Here is a 19,089-nt window from a genome sequence, read left to right on the forward strand (position 1 = left end):
TCTTAGCATTTGTCCACGTGCTTGTGAAGTCCACTTCTTTTTGCACTGTGCATACCTGCTTCTTATGGTAAAGCTATCAGTGCATGATGGCAACTAGGGCTTTTTTGTATATTAGCTGGCTTGTCACAAGTCCTGATGCTGATGTGAGCTCAGAGAAAATGATTGGCCCAAAGTCATCCAGAACTCTTGCTTGATTAAGGAGTCCAGCATTTCAGCCATTACACCATGCTGGTTCTCTCTATTTATAGGGAAAAAAAATATTTTTCAACATCCCTGTAAAGGGTCTTTCTACATACCAAGTTATTTTATTTTTATTTTCTCCCTTGATTTTTTTTTTTAAATTTACTCTGATTTAACCCAATCCCACTATGAAGCAAAAAATGAAATTGTCCATGCTAGATGTGAAGTAAATGAATAAAATGTGACAAGAACATGAAATGTAGTTTAACCATGAATGTATCTGAGAAATTAAGATATTGGAATTTCATTTAGAAAGAAATTCCTTTACATCAATATTTTTCCTAAACATGATTCAATCTGAACATTAATTTTAAGAATTGCATGAACTCAAGTATTATACAATACATATATCCCTTCTCACCCTAGGCTTTTAGCTTTTTTTATTTTAAAAAATCATTTATTAAATGATCTTTATTAAACCCGATACAATTAAGAAAGTAATTTGGCTTTACACATTCAGATAATGTATTTAAATATGAAACAAGTTAAATTGAAAGTTGATCAGAATGTCAAACAAAATAAAGCACTAGAAATCTGTATCATATTTAGTACAGATTTATATTTTAGTGTGGATATCTCTATTAGTTTACTGGAGGAAATAAATAGCTATAGAGAATTGCATAAAAATAATTGATGTCTGTTTATACTACATGGAAAAGCCATCCAAGATCTTTTCCATTTCTGACCTTTTAAGTAAAAGACAAAAAGTAGAATCTTAGAATGACCTAAAGGCTCAGGTTTAACTGATTATTTTGAATGAATTCAATGGTTTGCTGAAATGTTCTATATTGGGTTTTGGCAATGCACTAGGTTCCAATCCAGAGCCTCGGGGAATTCACTGAATCTTTCAAGATTCAATCAAAAGAGAGAAACAAGATAAAGAACAAATAAAAACAGGATGATGAAACCAACCAAAGATACAGAAAACACATCACAAAGGGCTCCATCCATCCTAGCCCAGAGCCTGGGAGATCATCTGCAGAGGGTCTTGTGGCCCATCCTTATTGAACCAATTCCTACTTCAGAAAGTATATTTCTGGTCAATAATGACTAGGGCTCTCAGGGGGAAAAAAATAGAACATTCCCTGTCCAGGACATAAACGTTTTAAATATCACTGGTTATATTAAATGGTAAATTTATGGACTGGTACTGTTTGGACTCTGAGGTCTGGTTATTAATATAGCAAATGAAAAATATTTTAATTTTAGGAATTTCATACATGCCGTTTTTAGAAGCATTGGCATTCTACAAAGCGGATGACCTAAGAAAGATTTAAGACTAATTTACTATAGTAAGTCAAGGAAAATTTGAACTCTTTTTCCAAATTGTTATTGGGGAACCCTCTTGTTTTAATATACTATTCAGGGTAAAAGATAATTAACATTATTTGTGTCATGGTGTCAGGTCATAAATTATATAATTTACACAAATCATCAGATTTTATTGTTTTGAGGGATGTCCAAAAGAACAAGTTCTCCATCATAGCTGAAGTCTGGTAAATCAAGTTTACTCTAATAAATGTAATCAAACAAGCCATTTTTTTCACACTGTCTACATATGCAAAGCAGAATAGAAGTAAAAACATTAAACGTATTTTCAGGTCTGTTCAGTTCGTATCAAAACAGCTAGAAACAGAGATTTTAAACTCTAAAACTCCTTCCAGCATGCCCCTGCAGCCTACAAAAATATCATGATTCACTTCAGAAGCTAGAAAATCAGTGATGTAGAAAACAAACAACAAAAAGAAAATGCAGCAATTACTCACAGGGTTTCTCAATATATCATCGTCTACATCAAAATTTGATGTATCTGAAGGACTGCTAACTTCTGGAATGTAAGGTGCTTCTAAATTTCGGATATTGTCCCAATTGAGTCCTTCAAAAAATGCATGTGATTTGAAATCTTCTATTCCATTCTGCCCCAGACGACGTTCCCTGCTGCAGATAAGTCGTTGGATTAAGTCTTTTGCTTCTTCAGATACGTCAGCAACATGAGATGGAAACTGGAACCTCTCCTGAAGAACAGGAAGAGAAATCTGAACTGAAGATATTCTTTTCTATGACAAAATATTTTTAATGTGTACATTTAGACCACTTCTTTTAAAATAAACAAACTATAGAAGGCTTCCTGAGCTTCAAAATTTGTTAAGTGTTCTTGTTTTTAGACTTTCTACTTTTTAATCTTAAATCATGTATCTTTGGCATTGCTTGTCTGAAGAAACACCCTTAAATATATTTTATTAGTCTAGACTAATTTCAATATGTTGTACTTATATTTTTTGGTGAATGTAAGTCTGCTTGGCCGCAAAATATACAGTGAAAAGGTTTTTAGAAATAATTGAATCGATATATTCCAAGTATACAACAGAGCTGAGAAATACCTGTTCTGAACATTAGTCACAGAAGATTTTTCTTAGAAGATACATTGAGCAATGCAGTTATTCATGCACACAAACACAAAGATTTTTTATTTTTGTGACATATTTCTGCAAAAGTTACAGCTAAGAGGAACAAACATTTCATAGCACTTACTTCATGATTCATAATCTTCCCATAGGTTTCCACCAGTGACTCTGCATAAAAAGGTGTTTCTCCATATAACATTTCATACATGCAGACACCTAGGGACCACCAATCACATTCAGGTCCATATTTTCCCATGCCATCCTCCATGGCTTGCAGTATTTCAGGGGAAATATAATCAGGGGTGCCCACTGCAACTGAAGATTGTACCTTGAAGAGAACCAATATAAAATAGTATATAAGGAGAAATTAATGTAATTGTATGCATGTATAAATCTATAGATCAATGAGCATTACTGAGATACAATTGCACTTTTAAGTATAAATGAAAAGAATCGTAACACCACTTTCTTATGTACAAATAAAAAGTTAAATTGGCCATGAAACATCATAAGGAGAGGAAATACATGGGAATATTACAGGATACACAATTCATAAAGTATACATAGCAGTTCTGATTAAACATATTGCAGAAGAATGATACAATATAAAATGTTGCTATATCTATATACTTTATATCTTTATGTAGTACTTTTGCAGCTTATCTTCCAAATAACAAATAAACTCAAACACACTGTTGTTTAAATATTCTATTTAAAAAAACACTATACTTTTTTGATACATACAGTGCCATCCTCGCTCATCTTTAAGCAGGATCCAAAATCTGCCAGGCGTATGTGGCCATTCGCATCCAATAAAACATTGTCAGGTTTTATATCTCTGATTTTTCAAAAAAGAAAAAAGTATTATTTTAAATCAGGCATATAGTTGGAACATTACCTTCAACCAGGTGTTCTAAACGTACATTAAAATGAAGTTAGTTGTTATAAAAATAGGATACTGACAATTTTATATAATTTATATTTAAAAGCTGGTGTCGTTTTATAACAGCAAAAGATCAAATTGTCTGTGCCAGAAAAATAATCCCAAATATCACTATAAAGAATACTGTAAAGTATCACTATGATTATATAAACCTATCCAATTAAATTCCCACCCTGAATAGGATGTGCACACTTTGAAAATAATTTGAAAGAATAATTCGGAGCATCTAACTTGGTTCATTTATGTAGCTATTGTACATTATTTTTTCAGGTTTGTACAGAAATCTAAAACGAAACATGGGTCTTCAAACATTAGCCAGGATGCACTGCATTTAAATAAGTTCTGAATAATTTATTCCAAATCATTTTTAACTGGGCTGCTTTGACAAAGAATTTCCTGGTTTCCTGTTTCTTTCAAAGTGCATATTTTAATACAGTTTATATAGTTTTCACAAAAAATAACTCCACAAACAACAATGAAAGATATCTTTATACATGCAAACATTCACAATTGCCTTGGTTTTGTTGCTAAATTGAACATATCTATTCTATTTCCCATTTAACTTGAATCGTAATAATGTGTGAATCTGCTAAGCTTGTGTTCTGACTTTGTTGGCAATATAATGTGCCTCCAAATTTCTTGAAAAATTGTTAACTTTTCAAGAAATAATGTCTAATAAACATTCTGGATGTTTAGACATCATGTTTAGACAAAAAAAAAAGGTCATTAAAAGCCAGTATATATCTGCCATACTTCATGATAGTGTATTTATGAAATTATTCTAAAGGAAAGGTTCCAAGCATAAATTAAAGAAAACTCATCTTCTACACTGAAAAAATAGCAGAATGAATGTGTGAAGAAAAACTATGGCTAAGAAGTAGATCATAGATCAATATCCACATATATTGCAGGTTTTATCACATGTTTCTCATCTGTTTACCGAAGATTCTTTTGGAACACGTATTCCTAAGAACTCAACAATAAAAATGCACAACACGTACTTTGTCTCCCATTTCCTCTCACAGTATAAGAGGAAGGAAGGTGATTAACTACTGAAGAGCTTTAAAACTGTGGTATTTCTTTCAAAGCTTCACTAACACAGGGACTTTTTCTGCCAGCAAAACAATCTGCAAAAAGAAACACTAAGAGCTAATAGAGGTTTCTTTGCTGTACAGTGTAATCAAAACACAGTAATGCAGCACATGTGTACTCAAAGGTAAACCTCACTTACCTCAGAGGGGCTTACTCTGAGGTAAACTTGCATAACATTGCAGCATTAGCAAGTAATAGCATTAATGGACAGCTATATTAATTCAGTTCACTGATTTTTTTTCTCCAATTTTCTCATACATACTTATTCTAAAAGGCTAATACCATTTTTCTGGCTAGCTCTGATCAAAACAATAAGTATTCAAACAATTTCCTGAAGCAATATAGTAATTTCTGAAGGTTATTAAAAGCCATTTTGTATTTAGCAATATAAAAAATTACTTTAATGGGGAAACTATTGGCCTGCTGAAATGACCACACATTAAAATCTTTTTAATCACATAGCTCTCAATATTATACATTTTTGTGATGGTTTTATATATATTGTAGCATTAAATTGTGCTCTATGAAGGACACAAAATAGGAGTAACAACATAATACTGAATTTCATTTGTGAGGAATGCTGTTTTGTACTATAATCCACAAGTCCAATTCTCCCAAGATATATTTTATATATAATCCACTAACTAGTGACTCAACCCCTCCAACCGCCCATATGTTTCAACTATCTCAGAAATGAATATTCCCTTTTTGATATTCTGAACTTATAACATTATGTACATTAAAGCAAACCTTTTGCAATCAATTCAGCTTGCTTCTGACTTAATTATTCCTTAGGTTTATCTTTAATGCCATGATGAAGAGGACTGCATACTTAATATATGCCAGCATAGATTAATTGGCTTGAGAAGTTCCCACAACAACTCAATATTATTATTGTTTAATTCCTTTGCCAAATCTGGAACTGATTTGCCTACAAAAAGGTTATCTCAGGATTTGTAGCAATGTCTATTATATAAAATACTGCAGCTATATTGCTTTATTTTGTAGAACTCACATGCTATGGGATGAGTGGCTTACATTCTCTTCTTATATGAACAGAATTTAATAACAACAACGATGCTCCCACCTTTTAAAAAATATATAGTTTGATCAATTCAAGGGAATATACTTGCCTCCTATTTTCCCCCATAACAACACCCTGTGAGCTGAGCTGAGCTGAAAGAGAATAACTGGTCCAAAGTCACCCATCCCACTTTCATACCTAAGAGAGGCCTAAGTCCCAGGGCTCCAGGTTTCTAATTCAGTGCTTTAACCACCAACGCATACTGTCCTAAACTGCATACTAAATTAATAAATTACAGTACAAAATAATACATTATTAAGAAGAAATTAATGTCACTGCAAACAAGAAACAACCAAGTAGAACTTATACAAGATCCCCACCAGTGCTTCTTTAAAAAATAAGTTTTAACAGCTCTCCTAAAATACAATAGGATGGAGTTAGCAAACTGCTCCAAACAAGTGGGGCTACTTCACAGAAAGCTCAATACCCTGGGCTACATATTTGACAATACCTAAAAGAAAGGAACATGTAGAGTGATTGAGCTTCCTAATCCTGTAACTAATGTCACCTTACATTAAGAAAATTTCAATGTGAGACAAGTTTATTTTGGGTGCTGTCTTAATGTTTATAAATATGTACAGACTTTGTTCAAGATTACAACAGTAAAAAGGTCAAAATGAAGGAGTACTCTTAAATTCAAAAACATATTGTTTTCTTTATTCCTCATAAATACAGCATCACATTCTAGATGTAATCTCATAAGCAAATGAGGAAGTTTCCTTCATGTAGATTTTACACTTACATAATATATTTGTTCCAACCTTATGTTACTTCAGCATGAAAACTGGCCATGCTGGTACTTATGAATCAGAAATGCACCTATTTATTTAGAGTGCTCAAAAGCACACCTATAAAACTGTTGCATGAAAGACATGGACAAAATTCTTATTTATTATATATATATATTGAATAAATCAATATTTTATTGATTTATTCTTATACGATGTATCCAACTTTCCTTGGTTAAAGCTCAGAACAGTAGTTTGAAGAACTGTAATAGGATTTGTACAGCAACTTATTGCCCGACAATTAGGATATTAAAAGTTTTCCTTCAATGGCATAGGTTTTCAATATTTAAATGGATTTGTGGAATTTTTAAAAATGAGATTGAAAAAGCTTTTTTATAGTTATAAGTATTGCGTTTAAAAATATTTTAAAAGAGAAGTCGTATTACAATTGTTTTAAAAGTTACAATTTGAATACAACTGAATGAAACTTTTTTTTTTGGCTTGATTAGCAATAGCAACAGCACTTAGACTCATATACCGCTTTACAGTGCTTTACAGCCCTCTCTAAGCAGTATACAGAGTTAACATATTGCCCCCAACAATTTGGGTCCTCATTTTACCGACCTCGGAAGGATGGAAGGGTGATTCAGCCTTGAGCCTGGTGAGATTTAAACTGCCGAACTGCAGCTAGCACTCAGCTGAAGTAGCCTGCAGTGCTGCACCCTAACCACTGTGCCACCTCGGCTCATACATTGATTAAATACATTGCTGTTCCTCTCTACCTCTAAATGCACACGAAACCCATGGCCTGTATACAATTAAACACTGTACACTGGATACTTCTAGCCAAAATTAACCGGAAAGGATAGCCATAAACATTCCACCACTATTTTCTATAGTTAGTTAAGAGCAGAAATAACATAACAAGCAAATAAACTAGAAATTGGGGATTTATCAGCTTTTAGGAGTCTGAGGCCGAAGATATAAAATAATACATTCCTTTAAATAGCAAAGAAGGTGTCTCACCAAGCTAAATATTTTGAAAGTGAAAGTAATCATTTTGCAGTAATGCTAAACATGGCAATAAAGACCCAAAACTATAATCCAATGTTCCGTGCATGGGCAACCTATTATCTAAACAGAGGTGCCAGTGTCCATAAGAGTCTTTCTGCTGTACTTCTGTGTTCTCAACACTTTTGTGTTCCCATTATTTTTTCCATTCAGTTTTTTCCTTCTGATTGGACAAGTTCTAGTAATCTTGATTTTGAATTGGTATAAAAATAAAAACCTGAAATCAGTTTTTCATGCACTGAATGATATCTCCCTACAATGTAAGAAATGATAGTTTACAGTACAAGTATAAAAAGGTACAGAGAGATACTGTAAATGGCATTGGTATATATTACATTTTTTCTCATCTCTTCTCTTTAACTTTTGTTACTACTTTTCTGCCAGAGTCTAGAAATTTCCTGCAACGTTTTGCTTTAAACCCCATTTATATATAATACCCTTCAATCTGAAATTTAAATTGAACCAATCAAAAACTGAAGGGGTTAAAATATACGTTCTATAAATTCAAAAGACTATTTGATTACAGATGGAAGAAATGAGCAAACGGTACTGTATGCTCTAGGGAAGGGAAGGGAAGGGAAGGGAAGGGAAGGGAAGGGAAGGGAAGGGAAGGGAAGGGAAGGGAAGGGCAAATTGGTCTGCTGAGCCCCCTAATAGCTTACAATATTTGAAGATGGGCATGGCCACAATCTGGAATTATAAATAGGCTTCATAACAACATCTTACTGTTTATATAACATTTGTTTTCATAAATAGCTTTATTTTATATTTAATTAGCTTAATACAGACAATCCATGACTTAAAACCATTCATTTAGTGACCATTGAAAGTTACAATGGCGTACAAAGTGATGTACGCCTGTTTTTCACACTTATGACTATTGCAGCAGCCCCATAGTCACCTGATCAAAATTTGGATGCTTGGCAATTGATTCATATTTATGATAATTGCAGTACCCTGAAGTCATGTGATCACCTTTTGTGACCTTCTAACAACTAAAGTCAATGGGAAAGCCAGACACACTTAACAACCACGTTACTAACTTAACAACTGAAATGGTTCACTTCACAATTGTAGAAAGAAAGGTCATAAAATTGGGCAAAACTCTTTTAACAACTGTCTCATCTAGCAACGGAAATGTTGGGCTCAATTGTGGTCGTAAGTCGAGGACCACCTGTATTTATATGCCGCAATAAGAATCCTTACCTGTGCACATAATGCAGCTGATGAATGGAATGAATAGCAAGAACCATTTCACCAATGTAGAACCTGGCCATATCTTCCGGAAGCTTGTCTTCAAACTTGCTAAGTAATGTCAACAAATCACCACCCACATAGTAGTCCATTACTAAATACTAAAAAAACAAGAACACTTACTGGTAAGAATCACTGCAGAATTATATCATAACTGTTTAAATGAAATGGATTAAATGAAATGTTCACTGGAATACAACTTTAATATATGCTTGTGGAAACTGGAGTCAAAGTGAGTGGTTTAACTGGACACACTGACTTTAACTGCTCCCTCTTAACTAATGATTAAATTATCCAATTAAAGTAAAGATGGGAATTTAAACTAACTTAAACTATTTCCCAGATAATCATTATGCTAGACACATTCTCCCCCACCCCATCCTGGTTATTTCATATACATATACTATACAGTTTACAAAAGAGAAGCATTAATACATACAATATAATTAAAGAAATATAACTTCAAACTTAGTCATTCTCATAGGAATAATTTAAAACAAAAAATGGGAATGAAAAAAATGCTCATAATGCTCATAATGTTCTTCCTTTTTCCTTTGCTGGGGGGAAAATAATTCAAATATAATTGGTAAAGACCAATGAAATGTGTTTATTTATTTATTTGTTTAAATTTCTATACCGCCCTTCTCCAATATAGGACTCAGGGCGGTGAACAGCCAAAGTAAAAACAAGACATACATACAAAACATACAAAATCTAAAAAACTGATTAAAATAATTAAATATCTTGGCCATAATTAAAACTGTTCCAATTTAAAATCAATTTAAAATTTGACTCAAGCCAGCCCAGCTAGTTGAAATAAATGAGTTTTCAGGGCCCGACGAAAAATCCGGAGGTCTGTTATTGTACGTAACTCTGGGGGGAGGTTGTTCCAGAGGGTGGGCGCCACCACAGAGAAGGCTCTCCCCCTGGGGGTCGCCAGCCGACATTGTCTGGCGGACGGCACCCTGAGGAGGCCTACTCTGTGTGAGCGTACTGGCCGGTGGGAGGCTATTGGTGGCAGAAGGCGGTCTCGTAAGTACCCCGGCCCTAAGCCATGGAGCGCTTTAAAGGTGGTCACCAACACCTTGAAGCGCACCCGGAAGACCACCGGGAGCCAGTGCAGCTCGCGCAGGAGAGGTGTCACATGGGAGCGCCTCGTCGCCCCCATAATCCCCCGCGCGGCCGCGTTCTGGACCAGCTGGAGCCTCCGGGTGCACCCCAGGGGGAGCCCCATGTAGAGAGCGTTGCAGTAGTCCAGGCGGGAAGTGACGAGTGCCTGAGTGACTGTGCGTAAGGAGTCCCGATCTAGAAAGGGGCGCAACTGGCGTATCAGGCGAACCTGATAGAAAGCCCCCCTGGCCACGGCCGCCAAATGATCTTCTAAAGACAGCCGTGCGTCCAGGAGGACGCCCAAGTTACGAGCCCTCTCCGTGGGGGCGAGTGATTCACCCCCAATAGCCAGCGATGGCATCAGCTGGCTATATCGGGACGCCGGAAGCCACAGCCACTCGGTCTTGGAGGGGTTGAGTCAGAGCCTGTTTCTCCCCATCCAGGGGAGTATGATGATTTAGTATGCTAAAATATGGTCCCAGTGGGTACATGATGCTATAGCTATGCTGAGGTTAAGAATTATGATGAGGCTTGTCATTATCTGGGCAAAAGATTGCTTGCAAAACCAAAATGCACTGCCTCAATTGTTGTAAATAAATGTTCATGTATGTAAATTCCTTTCAGTTAATTGGGTTCACTGCAATGATCAGTTATAGTCAAAAAAATATGATAAAAGATTCCCAGATATGCTACCAAACTCCATAGGAATGGGCAGCTATACTAAATCTAAATAACAACAGCAATTTAGTAGTTTCCTGGAGAAATGAAATCACAAGAGTAAATGTCAACAAATGTGGAAAATATAGATTAGCCAGAGCTACACATACTAATTGCTTGTTAATTAGTATTTTTCATTTAAATATACTAGTTTTCCTATTTTTTTTCTAACTTCTCACCATAAGAGTAAGATCAGAGTAAAATATTTCAGGAACATCTTAATTCCTGTCCACATCTTAAATAAATATTAAAAGGAAAAGGTTATCAAAAATGGCTTCATACATCAGCAGGGAAACCATGGGTGAAGTATACTTTATAACCTAAATGTGCTCTACTGAACTTTTTAAAGACTATTAAACAATATTATAATGTGTAATTTTGACAAATTATAAATTGTTAAGGCTTCTACCTAACCAGACTGCAAAGTAGCCCTGTGATAATAAATGGGTGAATTAATATATGAAAAATACATTGAACAAAGGAGGGAGCTAGTTCTCAGTCATTTGTTCTTTTGTCAAGGTTCTTAAAAACTGCCTCTATTTCATACACTTGAAATTCTTCCTTTGGCACTCCTTTCCTTAACAACCCTTCTCAAAGACTCAAAGCAATCAGAATATCCCAAGTAACCATTTGCATTTTTCCCATCCTCCTTTTTTTTTTTTTTTTTTAGAAGATGACTATTTACTTCTTATCGGACGCAAACCTTTTAGGAGCCTCCAAACATTTATCCCAGGGATGTAATCCTATGCACACTTACCTGGTAGTAACTCATTGAAATCAGCAAGATTTATTTCTGAGTAAACATGCATAGGATTGTACTGTAAAGGCGGTTTCTTTTCAATACTATTCCGGTTTTTATTGTCCGCAAGTGCTTCAGAGCTGAAAATGAACATTACAGAAGCCACAGTTGGCCCACAAACCGGTTTGGCCACTTCTGGATTTTAACAGCAGTCTTGAGATTTTGTGTATAAAATGACACATTAACAGTACTGTGCCACGGTAAGTAACTAGATGATAAGTGTTCAATTAAACAATTTATTTATCTAATTAAATTAACTCTAGCTCATTATACTTAATAGCAACCTAGAGAAAATAGAGTAACTTGTAAATAATTTGTTTTGGAATATTTTTCTCTTTTAAAATAAGAATATAAACAGTTACATATTTATTTATTTATTGGTTCGATTTATATGCCACCCTTCTCCGGAGACTCAGGGCGACTTACAATGCGTTAAGCAATAGCCTTCATACTTTTGTATATACCTGCTTAGTAGGGCTTTCGGGGGGCCCCTAAGCGGTGTTCTTTTTTATACAAAGTTACATATTGACCCAAAAGGAAGATGATTCTAGATTTTAGGCTAAACACCCAAATTTTATATACTTTTCAGCTGTGATTGCCAATTTCTATTTCAAATTATTTCATAAAAATGCTTACTCCTTACTATACTTCAAAAAAGAACAGAATCAGAGGCCCATTCCAAGAAAGAATACAGCCAGGACAAATATTAAATGTTCAATTAAATTAATGACTGCAAATAAAAATTGCCTGTAAAATAAGGTATCCCATCTGTAAATTTAATTAAGCACCTATTTGCATATACAAAGAGAGACACACAAACTAGTCATATTACACACAAATATGTATACACTCACTGCAGTGAGAGATTGCAGAAATGTGGGCTCAGCTACCGTAAATTTCTGCATGTTTATTTGCAGGAAGTCTGCTATGCTGTGGAAGTTCTGTGTAGCCCAGTTTACTCCATATAAGCGGAATGTAAAGTAAGGAAGAAATTCTTGGGTTCTGAGTTGCAAGAAGAAAACTGGAGGTCTCCATACTGGGCTGCAATCATAATCACAACTGCATACTACTAAATCCCGTTAAACTCTGTGTCCCTTATTTCCAAGAAATAATGCTTAGGAATTTTAGTTCTGTTCATTCAATTTGGTAGCCCCATGCTTCTCTCAGCATCCTTCATGCATAAAGGCTAAGGAACTGCAATGAAGAGCCTCTCTATCCAGTGATGGTTTTGTTGAACTTTCAGGGTCTCTCCACTGCAATCAATTACCAATTACATACGGAGAGTGATAATAAATATTTGTGTCTTTTCTTCATTAGAAGATGAAGGTGAGCTATAACAGTGATTTCTTCTACTTCCACTGAAATGATTCCTTTTCAGCTCTTTGTTTAAATACTTGCTAACTCTTATTTCTTCGGTTCCAGTATTTTTAACAAATGCAAATAAAAATGGCACCAATCTAGATCACATCAAGCTGAGGGCAATTGCTAATACTTTGGAAGATAGGCTCAAGATTCAGAATGATCTTGAGAGACTTGAGCATTAGCCCATATCCAACAAGATGCAATTCAGTAATGAGAAAAATAAGGCGCTGCACTTAGGCAGTGAAAACCAAGGCACAGTTACAGGATACACATGGCTCAACAGTATCCCTGTGAGAGGGATCTAGGTGTCCTGGTGAATCACTGCTTCAGCAGGGTGCTGCAGCTCCCAAAAATCCAACACAATCCTAGGCTGCCGTCAACAGAGGGATAGCATCAAGATTACAGGAAGTGATAAAGCCATTCCTCACTGCACTAGTGAGGCTACATTTGGAATATTGCACCCAGTTCTGGTCACAATACAAAAAAGAGTGCAGAGAACAGCAAAAAAGATGGTAAGGGGCTGGAGGCTAAATCATACAATGAACAGCTAAGGGAATGGATATGTTTAGCCTAACAAAGAGATGGCTCAGGGAAGACATGATAGCAATCTTCCAATAACTGAAGGGCTGTCACAGGGGAAAGAATATTGATTTATTCTAGGATAAGAAGTAATGAGTGGAAGCACATCAGAGAGAGATCCAATCTGGAAATAAGGAGGAATTTCCTGACAGTGAGAATTATTATCAATAGAAAAGCTTGCTTCCCAGAATTGTGGTTACTCTATGACTGAGGTTTTCAAGAAAAGACTGGACAACCATTTGACCAAAAGGTATAAGGACTCCTGACTTGGGCAGGAAGTTGAATTAGAAGACCTCTATGGTCCTTTCCAGCTCTATGATTCTATGAAAATCCCTTTCCCTTCACTGGAGGGGAGGAAGAGGAGAAATCTTCCTTTCAGATAAATACAGTTGATAATGCTCTGACTTCAAAATATGTTGAACTGAGAAACCAGATTACGAACTACTTCTTATAGGCTTGTTGTACACACATACCAAATAGTTTTCATCCTGAAAAGCGTAGTGCAACGTTGTAATCCACTGACAGTCTCCATTCACCAAAACATCTCTCTCTTCTCGGAAACAAGCAGTCTAAAAATAAGAGAGTAAAAGGGGGAGAAAAAGTTGTTTAACTAATCTCTTGACTTTAATAAACAAGGATGCAAATATTGTATTAATGTTTATCTAATATAAGATTATAACATTCATAAATATACCACCTCTACAATAATTCAGTATCTAAACCAGGAATAAAACTTTTCATAGCTAACCAAAAATAATTTAAAAATCAAATTTAAAAAGCATGATAGCATTTGATTCTTGAGATAACATTTTTGTTTTATGCAGTACTGCAGGCTACTTCATCTGACTGCTAGCTGCAGTTCAGCAGTTCAAATCTCATCAGGCTCAAGGTTGACTCAGCCGTCCATCCTTCCAAGGTGGGTAAAATGAGGACCCAGATTGTTGGGGGCAATATGCTGATTCTGTAAATCGCTTAGAGAGTAAAAGCACTATGAAGTGGTATATAAGTCTAAGTGCTATTGCTAGTGCTATACTGACAGCCTTCAAGAAAACAAGAAACTTTTAAAATGTTTGCTTGAAAGAAAACAAAAATAAGTCTAGAGAATGGATAATATAAACCTGCCCAATTTATTCAATGTTTCCTGGAAATGGGAGCTGAATTCCTTGCATGCATCATAGAAGTCACATATCTCTGAGCCTATTTCTCCCTCTACCCACCCCCACTAATCGTATATGTATTTGAGGATCATGACTACTTCCAAGGAAAACAGAAGGGGGAAGATCATTATGACTTCAGAAAAGGTACTTCCTTGTTTTAATGAATGTCCTAGCTGAAGGCTTTATGTTACAAAGGATGTGAAATCCATACTGGTGTCTAGTATCTAGGAACAAAGAGTAAAGTTAGGATTTTTAAACATAGATCATGGAACATATTTCCATCTAATTTTCTATCTGAATCGAACGTTGTCTTACCTGAACGTTCCTTTTCAGCTCTCTGCGACTGCAATCCACCTCTGGGTTTCCTTACTCCTCGCTTCTCCTTTGACTGGGTGAAATTTTTCTGCTGTCTCTCCGTGCTGTGGCCACGCCCCACTTTCCCATGATGCACCAGTCTTTGAACGAAGGCGTGACCACCTTGCAAACAAATCAAAAAAGGGTCAGGACAAGCCTTACAAACTTTGAAAACTGGAACCAGTAATAAGGCAACACAAGAAAGAAAGCGAACAGGGCGGGTGTGGATTGCAGTCGCAGAGAGCTGAAAAGGAACGTTCAGGTAAGACAACGTTCGTTTTCCAGCCCTCTGCTCCTGCAATCCACCTCTGGGATATACCAAAGTTCAAATCCCAGGGCGGGAAATCAATTGGACCCACACTCCTGGACCTCAATGACAGATTGTAAAACACGTCGTCCAAAGGACGCTTCAGCTGAAGCATAGGCATCAATCCTGTAGTGCCTGATGAAAGGTGTCACAGAAGACCAAGTAGCGGCCCGGCATATGTCTGAAACTGAAGCCTGCGTAGCCCATGCGGCCGACGCAGCTGCACTACGAGTCGAGTGAGGTAAAATGCGACTTGGTACAGGACGAGAACGTTGCTTATAAGCTGTAGCTATGCATGTCTTGATCCACCTGCCCACTGTGGATGGAGAAATCTTCTGGCCCAAGGAGGGAGGATGAAACGACACCAGAAGAGCCTCAGTTTTCCGGATGGATTCAGTCCTGCGAATATAACGACGTAGAGCCCTACGTACATCAAGGGTATGCCAGTCTTTTTCGCGTTGATGTTTCGGCGACGGGCAAAAGTCCGGAAGGATAAGCTCCTGAGCCCGATGAAAATATGAATTTACTTTGGGTAAGAATGCAGGGTCCAGACGCAGTATTACTGTATTAGGTTGAAAAATACAGAGATCTTTTCTAATTGATAGGGCAGAAAGTTCAGACACGCGTCTGGCCGAAGTTATCGCCAATAAAAAGGCTATCTTGAACGACAAATACCGTAGAGGAATTGACCCCAAAGGTTCAAAAGGAGGGTACATTAAGGCCTGAAGAACAAGAGAAAGGTCCCAGGACGGGTACCTATGAACAACAGGTGGGCATAGATTCACAGCTCCATGAAGAAAACCCTTAAGTAGCGGATGCATAGACAGAGACGAGTATGGAGGACACCGAATGACCGTAGACAAGGCAGCCGTCTGACGACGAAGGGTAGAAGGTGACAACCCCTTGTCCAAGCCGGATTGCAGAAAACATAGAACGTCCTCTATGCTGGCTGAAGTAGGGTCCACCAAGTTGGCCGCACACCAGCTACAGAAGGCCTTCCAGGAAGACTCGTATATTCGCGACGTCGAAGGCCTACGGGAAGCTTGAATCGTACTTATGACGGAGTCGGGAAGCCGGTCTTTTTGCAAGATGACCCGCTCAAACGCCAAACGGCCAATTGGAGCCATCCTGGCTCTGGGTGGTCGATGGCCCCTTGGCGTAGAGCGATGCGATCCCGTGGAATCAGCCAAGGTGGACGAGACGACAGGGCGACAAGATCGGCGTACCACTGCCGACGAGGCCAATCGGGAGCCACCAGGATCATTTCGGCCCTTTCCTCCAAGAGCCTCCGAATCACCTGAGGAATCAAAGGAATCGGGGGAAAGGCGTATAAGAGCCCTGGAGGCCAACGGCATCGGAGCGCATCGTGATCCATTGCTGAATGGCACGGGTAACGCGTCACGTAGAGTGGAAGCTGGGCATTCGACGGGCTGGCAAACAAGTCCACGACAGGCGTGCCGAACCGAAGAACAGCTTCGTGGAAGAGCCTCGGATGCAGTTGCCATTCTGAATGATGGAGACTTTGTCTGCTGAGCCAATCTGCCCGCACATTGTCCACTCCGGAAATATGATCGGCTCTCAATGACAGAAGGTGACGTTCCGCCCATCGGAATAGACTCTCCGCTTCCAACATCAGCCGCCTCGAATGTGTCCCGCCTTCTTTGTTTACATAGGCCTTGGCTGCAATGTTGTCCGTGAGCACAAGGACGTGGTGACCCTCCAACTGCGACTGAAAATGTTTGAGGGCCAGGCGGATTGCTCTGAGTTCCAACAGATTGATGTTGTGGCCTCTTTCTGGAAGGGACCAACGACCCTGCACTACCTGATTTTGAAGGTGGGCTCCCCAGCCCCGAAGACTGGCGTCCGAAGTTAGAGTCAGCCTGTCTTGAATTAGAAAGTGCGAGCCCTTGAGAATGGCTGGCCCCAGCCACCACTGAAACGACAGACGAAGTTGAGGTGGAAGGTATATTTTGTGAAGAGAGTCGCTGCGTCCCGAGCGCTGGTAAGGGAGCAGAAACCATTGCAGCGGCCTCGCGTGGCGGCGTGCCCATGGCACAATTGAGAAGCACGACACCATCTTCCCCAGCAGTTGTGAGAGCTGGAGAAGAGGAATGGAGCGATGAGCCAGAATTAGACGAATCAGGTCTTGAATGCTCAAAATCCTGTCTGGAGATAGAAAGACCTGACCCCGCACAGAGTCTATCACCGCCCCCAGGTGCAGCAGCGATGTGGCCGGGTGAAGGTGACTCTTTGGAAAATTTATTGAGAATCCGTGATCCTGGAAAGCCATGATGACAAGATGAAGGTCTCGAGCTGCCTGAGTCCTGGACGATGACAACACCAGGATGTCGTCGAGGTAACAGAGTACGCGTACCGGGATCTTTCGGAGTGCCGCCGCCACCACAGCTACCAATTTGGTGAAAGTTCTTGGAGCAGATGATAAACCAAAGGGCATTGCGCAATATTGATAATGATCGACTCCAATTTGGAAGCGCAGAAATTTCCTGTGTGAATGTGATATTGGGACATGCAGATACGCCTCCCTGAGGTCGACCGATTGAAGGAGGTCGCCACGGCGAATCCCCCCCAAGATGGACCCCAGGGAGTGCATCTTGAATCTGCGATAGCAAATGAAAAGGTTTAGTTGTTTCAGATTCAAAATGGCCCGACAACCTCCGGAATGTTTCGGGACGAGAAAGAGCGTCGAATAGAATCCCAAGCCGTGTTGATCCGGCGGGACCCTCTCTATCGCTTTGATGTTGAGTAGATGGAGGACTTGTTCCTGTAGCAAGCGTCCCTGTTCTGGAGAACGTGGCGCAGGACAACAAATGTGGTGAGACGGAGGGTATCCCAGGAACTCGATCGACAGGCCGGAGGACACCGTATGAAGAATCCAAGGGTCTGTGGTCGACTGCTCCCATTGGTGGTAGAAAAGTTGCAGACGACCGCCAATGGGATCCTGCGACCTGCAGTCATTTCCCCCTGCGGAATTGACGATATCCAGATCCCCGAAAAGGACGCTTGGAGACAGAGGGGTTCCTAGCCCTGTCGCGAAAACGCTGTCGATCGGAGGACCGGTCGGAGCCAAAGAATTGCGGACGATGTGAGTAGGCACCGCCTGACCCCATCGCTGCGCGAAAGGACTGTCTTTGATAATAAGGCGTATAACGTCGTTCAGGCCTGCGATACGAGGAAGTCGGCATAATCTTCCTCTTGTCCTTATCCTCGATAAGGACAGGATCAAGAGCGGAGCCGAACAGGTTCGGAGCCTTGTAGGGCGCTGCCGCCAAGCGCCACTTAGCTTTGGCATCTGCCCTCCAGTTCCTAAGCCAAAATAAACGACGGGATGTAATAGACGAGGCCAATGCCCTGGATGTAAACTTCACAGAATTCAATGATGCATCGGCTGAATATTCTGTGGCCGCCACAATTTTGTTTATGTCTTGATGGAGGCGTGTGTCTTCAGGTGGCAGTCTATCCTGTAGTTGCTTCAACCAAAGCAGAGTCGCCCGATTAAAAAAGGAGGTGGCGGTCGCGGTTTTGATTGCCCATGCCAGGGCCTGATGTTCCTTACGAAAGGAAAGTTCAGCCTTCCTGTCCTCCGATTTCAGTCCGTCCAGCGCATCTGTTGACAGTAAGGACGAGGAAGACAAGTTGGTAATGGGCGAGTCCACCACAGGTACAGATAACATAGCGTCCAGCTCTGGTGCTGCACAATACAATTTCTTATCAATGCTATTGGGGCCCGTTGACGAAGCTGGCTGAGACCAAGGAGATTGTAGAACGTCAGAAAAAAGTTGAGGACAGGGGACGAAATCCCTGCCCGGCTTGGAAGACGAGAACAGGGCCTCATGCGGGGTCGACGTGGATGCCGTCTCAGATGATGT

General features: G+C 39.0%; 1 protein-coding gene across 3 annotated transcripts in view; it reads right to left on the reverse strand.

Annotated features, from left to right (window-relative positions):
- The window catches only part of CDC42BPB (CDC42 binding protein kinase beta), a 105,542-nt gene that overhangs the window by 51,860 nt on the left and 34,593 nt on the right, over window positions 1–19,089 (reverse strand). For all 3 annotated transcript variants that reach the window (XM_070942098.1, XM_070942089.1, XM_070942079.1), the window contains exons 4-8: window positions 13,858–13,953; window positions 8,770–8,918; window positions 3,390–3,483; window positions 2,773–2,973; window positions 2,007–2,255 (exon numbers count right to left, since the gene is read on the reverse strand). In XM_070942098.1, coding sequence (XP_070798199.1) covers window positions 2,007–2,255; window positions 2,773–2,973; window positions 3,390–3,483; window positions 8,770–8,918; window positions 13,858–13,953 — 789 coding nt within the window. The remainder of the gene's footprint in view (window positions 1–2,006; window positions 2,256–2,772; window positions 2,974–3,389; window positions 3,484–8,769; window positions 8,919–13,857; window positions 13,954–19,089) is intronic.

This window comes from Pituophis catenifer, unplaced genomic scaffold (assembly GCF_029215685.1).
Source record: "Pituophis catenifer annectens isolate HBS135680 unplaced genomic scaffold, rPitCat1.0.hap2 SCAF_1, whole genome shotgun sequence".
Classification (NCBI taxonomy): Eukaryota; Metazoa; Chordata; class Lepidosauria; order Squamata; family Colubridae; genus Pituophis; species Pituophis catenifer.